This window comes from Miscanthus floridulus, chromosome 11, assembly GCF_019320115.1.
Source record: "Miscanthus floridulus cultivar M001 chromosome 11, ASM1932011v1, whole genome shotgun sequence".
In the NCBI taxonomy this organism is placed as follows: domain Eukaryota; kingdom Viridiplantae; phylum Streptophyta; class Magnoliopsida; order Poales; family Poaceae; genus Miscanthus; species Miscanthus floridulus.
In genome coordinates, this window is record NC_089590.1 from 87,991,477 (window position 1) to 87,998,827 (window position 7,351).

The window sequence follows — 7,351 nt, forward strand, 5'->3', positions numbered from 1 at the left end:
ACAATTGAATTCTATTAGTCACATGCATCAAACAATTACTAGTTCATGCGAAAGTACAGATTGATGGACTAATTTATATAACAGAAATCCAAAACATCTTTGGAAGAAAAAAACCGTAAGAAAAAAATTATGATAGTGTTACTACTTATACTATAAAACTTGTTCGATTGTGCTGAAGGGGGGCCTGCGCGGTGAAGACGGCGGCAGCCCTGCGCGGCGGAGATGACGGCCTGGGTGGTGGGGACGGCGACTAGAGCGGGGAGGACGGCGTGAGCGGAGACCGGAGCGGAGAGGAGGCGCGCTGCACGAGTCGGGATCGGGAAGTCACGAGTGGGCGGCACGTCCGCGCGTAGTGTGGATGGCGGCGTCCGAGTGTGGGATGAATGAAACCCTAGGTTCTAGAATACCTTTTTTTTTGCAATTGTCCCACATGTTAGTACGGGTTTTACAAGTTTGTGGGTGAGGATATGCTATTTTCTCATCCGTCTTCATTTGCCCGATGGGTACCAATTTGTACCTGCGCCCGTGCCCGTGGGCATAAGTTGGCGCTCGTATCCACGCCCACGGTTCGGTGCCCACGGGTACACGTGTATTTACTGCCGTTGCCATCTTTAATTGTGCACAATGGCTATATATGTCTTTTATTTATTGACATATATATAGGCCATATGAACTAGCTATTACACTGATTACGTCTAGTTCTCCATAGTTTTAATACAATATTAGGAAGGCTTGCAGCCTTGGACGTCGATGTTGGCCAACGTTCCATAGTTTTAAATAATACAATAATATCAGGAAGGCTTGCATCCATGGACATCGATGTTGGCCAACGCCTCAACTAGCCTTGGCAGGATATTGAGTAGTGCAAGCTTGAATCCGGCCGAGCATGGCCGTCTCTTGCTGTCCTTCGTGGGATGTCCCTCCTCATCGAGCGTGCCGACGAGGCAACCATCCTGATATGCCTCGCACGTCCGGATCACATGTTGCCCACGACGGCGGAAGTGATCTCTGACAAACTCCTCGAATCCCGCCGGCGGCCGGCGCAGGAGGTGGAGCATCGTCTGGAGGTTTAGAAGGTAGGTGTTCTCACTATACGGGAGATTGTTGCGTAGACCCTTGGCTGTGCCAGCATGAGCCCCAAATGCGGGCTCGTTGTAGTAGGGCTGAGCAGTGAGCACAAGGCCCTGGATGGAGATGACCACCTGGAGGATGCTGGATGCCTCGGGTGACCAGAGCTCGACTCCCTTGCCTCCAAAGGTGTTGAGCAGGCTCAGGCACACCGTGCCGGAGGGGTAGAGGTTAGGGTTCACCCGGAGACCGAAGGAGCGGTAGTTCACCAGCGGTGGCTGGGTGGGGTAAGATGGTGGTAGATGTATGTCGAAGAAGAATAGCCCGTCATGGTACGGAGTGCCGTTGGCGCCCACCATCACCACCCGGAGCAGGTCCATCCGGTCCTCGAACGCACGCACGTAGATGGTGTCTGCATGCACGTGCAAATTAGTTGCATTTAAAATACATTTCGATATACTATTATATATATAATAAGTGTTTGTTTGCCTGCACTTTAATTCATAGTTCAATCTTTGTTGAGCTGGATTGATACGTATCGACATGATCATTAATCCCGGTCTGACCGGTATAGCAGATGCTATTGTACGCTTACCAGGCAAGTCATTGTCCAAAATCTTCCATTCCTTTTGGACTCTTTTTGTCCACTTCCTTCCGACAGGAGTGCCCTGCAGTAGCCAATCCAAGTCAAATTGCAAATTATTAAAGCACCAACTCGTTACTACTAGTAGTATAAGTTGGCACACCAGACATGAGAATGTAATGCATGGTTGGTTGCCTGGCCGTGGCCATAGCTAAACTCTCCAAGCAAACTTTTACAACAATAATACATAAGAGTTTTATTTAATTTGTAGCAAATAAAATATACTCTTGTTTTTTTGTAGTGGACAAATCAAAGTTAGGTTTACTTTAGAAACTTTAATCCCTTTACATATCTACTAGTTTTTTTTAGTTCCATCAACCAACGTACATGGATAAGCATTTTCCTCAAGCACGCAATTCCATATATAAACATGCATTGTAAGTCAATTGAGTATGTAAATATAATAAAGACAAAGAAAAAAAACAAGTACCTGCTCCATGCTGTCAATGAAATGGTGATCCGGTGGGCTCTGCACGACATTGAACTGCAGAAAATCATGGCTTGTTTTCACTTCGCAGGTGGTAGAGGTAGAGGTAGAGGCATCGCCCCCTGACATGAGCGTGGCGGCTTCAACAACGTCTTCCATGGCTGCAGCAGGCGGCTCTAGGCCTCCAGACTCTTTCACCACAGTCTTTCGGCGGTTCCACATTCCTAGGGCAAAGGCGTCACCAGCCAGTCGGATCAGAGCCCGCGCGGCCGAGTGAACTCGGTCCATTGTCGTCCTCGTGGTCACTAAAGGGCTGTCTTCATTGTCACTCTCGCCATCGGAGGAGTCCTGGACGCCTTCGGCACCATTGTTGTTAGTGATGGCTGCTGTTGCGGGCTCTTGAGCCGCCGCTGACGTGCCCTCCTCTTGTTCCTTCTGCCCGTCCGTGTCTCCACTGTCATCCAACCAATCGCCGAGTTCCCGTAGCATCTCAATGATCCTTTGTGGTTTGACAACAACTATCTCGCGAGGTAAAACCTGAAATATAATTAATTGGTAGGTATACATCTCTCATATCTTTAGCTGAATAAATCAATTTATAGTTTAACTTGATTTTTTTTAGAAAAGAGTGCAAAGATTTGTGACACTAAATTAGTTAGATATACTATAAAATATATTATCATAGTATGTTTATCTGGTTTCATAAATATTTGTGTTCTTTTCTATAAATCGGGTCAAAAATAGAAAACCTTGACTTGAGAAAGTCAACCCTAGCAATTGATTTATAGACAGCAAATGAAGCATGCTTATATATTTATGTTTATTATTACTAGTATTTTGGCTATAGTAACAATAATATATATGATGCAATAATAATACCTTTGACGTATCGCCATCACCCCACTTGACATGGATGTGCCTATCATCACACAGATCAACAACATGTCCAACCCATGAAAGATCATCGCTGGCGGTTATTTCTGTTGGATGCCGCAGACGAACAACAATATCTCCGTAGAAGAAATTAGCACCAGAGTCACGGGCCACATCATACGCGCTCAAGACGGTCTTGCCGCAGCCGCCAGCCTCCTCTACGATGGCGGCCCCTCCACCGGGCGGGAACCATGACACACACACAGTCTTGTCCCTGCAGTTGAGGCTTCGGACGACACCGGAGTGCACCGCCGCCGCCAGCGTCTGTTCACCGGCGGGCTTGCGGATGACGTGCTGCCCAGGGAAGAAATCATAGTCGTTACGCGCCTTATTGAAGAGGACCAGTGAAGTCGATGGCACGCCGCACTGCCGCGTGCCGTCCTGCCACAGCACGTCCAGCGTCGTGCGGGTGCCGGCGACAGACATGGGCCGCTCCCACTCTCTCCTCAGCAGGTCCGGTCGTCGTCGTCGCTTATTCCCGTGCTGGTTTCTCGTCAGTCGTCCACGGAGGGCATGACGAGCAGATGGCGACTCGTCATCAACGACGACACCGCCAGTCGGATGAGCAGCATGCTGGTGGCCATGGCCGGGAGGAGGGGTGCGAAAGAAACAGCGGTCGCCTACATACCATACACCCGCTTCTGACGCTGGATAAGGGAGGAGTGCCAGTTTCTCAGGGTTCGGCTGCCATGCCGGCGGTGCCGACGCCTGGATAAGCGCCTTGTTGGTGCCCAGATGCATGGAGGCGACCCAGTGCACGAGCACGCCGGCGACGCCTACTCTGGTGATAGTGCCCCTGATGTGACTGGGCTTCCAGTAGCCTTTAATCCATCGGGACGCTCGGAAGACTGATGGGGATTGGCCGACGACGCGCTGCCCAGGGTACAAGACGCTGTTCGACTGCCGACCGCTCCGCAGGTCGTACTTGTAATTGTCCTCCTCCTTTGCTGGGGCTCCTACCAGTTTGTTCTCTGCCCCGGTGAGCGTGCAAAGGGCACCGTCGTCGAACGCCACGTCCGCATGGAGGGACACCTCGGCGACCCTGCCGAGCCATGGCCCAGACACAACGTAGTCGCCCAAGACGAGCCCCGTGACGCGGCGGAGCTCCTCAGTTGGCCGCGACCCCGACACAACACCCTGCTGCCGTCGTCCGTCGTCGTCGAAGCGAACCAGATCGAGCGCCCTGAAGACTCCCGTGATGACCCCGATCTGACCACCGACGTCCGACTCCCACGCGACGATGTCGCCTGGGCGGAAGATGCTCCTATCGACGACGCGGAGGGCACCGCCGGCAGAGAGCACGGTGCCGTTGGCGCGGCGCACGCCACGCTTGTTGCCTGGCATGCGCACCACGATGCCGCGTTGGTCATGGTCACGCTCGTGTCGGCCGCCTTCTCTCTTCAACGTCACGAGGTCGTAGCGGTAGACCACGTCGCCGCTCATTGGATCTGAATCTCAATTTATGCGCCTGATGAGCTTCTCACTCGATCAAATCAAACTAAAAAAATAACGCTAATGTTGTGGCGTGATATCTATCTATCTATATATCTATTAGTACATGTATGCATGTAGTCTTGGTCCATATTTATCTCTGTCGTTCCGCAATAGGAGTTAGAGTCCGGACGTGTTACTACTACGTAATATTTACACAAAAAAATTTAGAGAGAGAACCCACCAGGTTCTTGTAAAAACGTACGGACTCTACACCTGAAAGAAAAGGGAGAATCTATTCCCATCTCTATACATCTATATCTATTATAATCTATATATTTTTAATATTAAACAATCAAAATTTCAGTCTTTTTTTCGTCCACCTCTCCATAACTATCATGATAGTAAATAATTTCTTTTGTTCGTTGTATTTATTTGACTTGGACTTAAGGCGTATACTCATATGAGTCGGAATAAATCACGTCTCGACGATGGAATAGAGTCTGATTCCAATATATATAGGGTCACACCCTTCGTATCTCGTATGTGATTGGAGCTCCTGATCCATGTTCATACCAGTTAAAACAACTTACGTGATGATACAAAGTCCAATTCTAATACGTAGTAAGTTCTGCTCCAACTTGTAGACAGTTTGATTGATGTAAAACAATATTAAAAAGCCAACATTCCTACCACTTATTTTTTTGGTGACCCTAATCACCGAGTGGCTCATCCTCGGCCACCCGCTCGAGAAGTTCCCGTGTCTATTTTTCTCTTGTATAGTCCCATCAAATGGAAGGGGCCGTTTTCTGTGAAAATATTCCCATCTGTTTCTAGGTTCGATAACGCTGGGAAGCGGGCGTCCGTTCGTACGCCTCGCTCCACATGCTCCGCTCACTCCCGCCCGCACCACTCTGTCCCGCCCACACCGTGCGCCCTAACCGCCACAGGTCTCCATCTGCCCACACCACTTGCCCCCACCCGGTCGCATTTGCAGCCTCCACCGCGTCGTGTGGACTCGTTCTGCCCACCGTGGCTCTTTCGTCCGCCTGCCGCGGCCGACTCCATCACGGTGGGGCACCTCCATCCACCTGCCGCAGCTGCCTCTGAAGGGACCGTGACGCCTAAGAGGGGGGGGGGGGGAGTGAATCAGGCAACTTAAAAAATCTACTTCCAAACTATGGCCTCTTTTTCTAACCCTAGCAAAACCTATGCAATAGATAAACTATCTAGATGTGCAACTATGGTTTTGCTAGTGTGTTGCTATCTCTACCGCAAACGTAGTAAACTAATCAATGTAAATGCGGAAGCTAAAGAGCAAGGTACAGATATGCAAACTCCCGTCGACGACTCCGGTATTTTTACCGAGGTATCGAGAAGCGCGCAAGCTTCCCCCTAGTCCTCGTTGGAGCCCCTCGTAAGGAATCCCTCGCAAGGGCCAAGCTCCCGGTCGGGTAACTCCGTGGATAGCCTCGGGCCTTCCCCACGCCCAAGTGGGTCTCCGACGTGCCTTCCGACAAGCCTCTCCCGGATGCTCCCCGCCGTCTTCACTATCAAGCTTCCGGCCGAAACGCCGCGGGCCTTGTTCCCTCCGGTACACGGTGGCAGCCACACCACAAACGCGGTTGGTGTGATCTCGCAAGACTTCAAGCCCCTCCGATGTACAACAATGGTGCTCGCAAGCACCGAGTGGTAAGAGGTATGCAAACCTCACTAAACACTAGGCCTAAACCTAGAGCAAGCGCATGAGCGGTGGTCTAATCAACCTAAGCACTTCGCAAAGCACCTACGCTAATCACCTGATGAATCACTAAGCACTATGCAAGTGGAGATCACTAAAATGGTGTATCAACACCCTTGGTATGTTTCCTCAGCTCCACACCTCTCAAAAGGCCGGTTGGGGGTTGTATTTATAAGCCCCACTGAGAAAGTAGCCGTTGGGGTCGAACTCCCGTAATTCTGCTACTGACCGGACGCTGAATCGTCCTGACCGGACGCGTCCGGTCATCCCGACCGTTAAGCCGGCAAAACACTGATCGGACGTTGGCCAGCGTCCGGTCGCCTGCCACCGGACGCGTCCAGTCGTAGATATGCCGCTCTGGAACCTTTCTGTACTCGATCGGACGCTGCGTTCCTGCGTCCGGACGGTTGTCTGCCGAGCCACCGGTCCAGCGTCTGGTCGCCTCTGCGAGCTCATTTCTTCGTGATCTTGCGTACGGCTTGGTTCCAATCTTCATGCTTGGACTTTGCTTGATATCTTGGGTCTTCTCTTGTACTTCTAAGGTCTTTCTTAAGGTGTTGATCATCAGATCACCACGTCGCATTCGTCCAAGTCACGTCTTGCACCCTATTGAACTACAAAATAAACACTTGCAAATTTATTAGTCCAATTTGGTTGTGTTAGTCATCAAACACCAAAATCCAAAGTAAATGGGCCAAGGGTCCATTTTCCTTACAATCTCCCCCTTTTTGGTGATTGATGACAACACGACCAAAGCAAGCAAATAATAGAAATTTTGAAATTTAAATACTACCTACTTGCTAGGATGCAATGCAAAGGGCAAGGTTATATGATGCTAGAGAATCCTACTAAGATACCAAATGAAGACCATCTTGCCCTTGCAAATATCCCCATGTGGTATTATGGATTAAAGTCTTGTTTCCTATAAGATCTCCCCATTACTTAGACTAATCCATAATCCACTAACCTCCCTTTTCTCGGACCATTACTATTTGTATACAAATTAATGCTTGCTTTTGGTTCTCTAAACTCTTCCCCTTTGGAATCAAACACCGAAAAGGAGGACATAAAGTAACACAAGGGAGGGTCAAACTTTGTGAACCAAAAG

At 49.7% G+C, this 7,351-nt stretch overlaps 1 protein-coding gene across 1 annotated transcript; it reads right to left on the bottom strand.

The window, feature by feature from the left end:
• Positions 1 to 791: 791 nt before the first annotated feature.
• LOC136492386 (probable ubiquitin-conjugating enzyme E2 23) lies at positions 792 to 4,514 on the bottom strand. The gene is made up of 4 exons (XM_066488423.1): positions 3,018 to 4,514; positions 2,142 to 2,675; positions 1,664 to 1,736; positions 792 to 1,480 (listed from the first exon to the last, which is right to left on the bottom strand). Exons 1-4 carry the CDS (start codon positions 4,512 to 4,514, stop codon positions 792 to 794), a joined length of 2,793 nt encoding a protein of 930 aa, XP_066344520.1.
• Between the last annotated feature and the right edge of the window lie 2,837 nt (positions 4,515 to 7,351).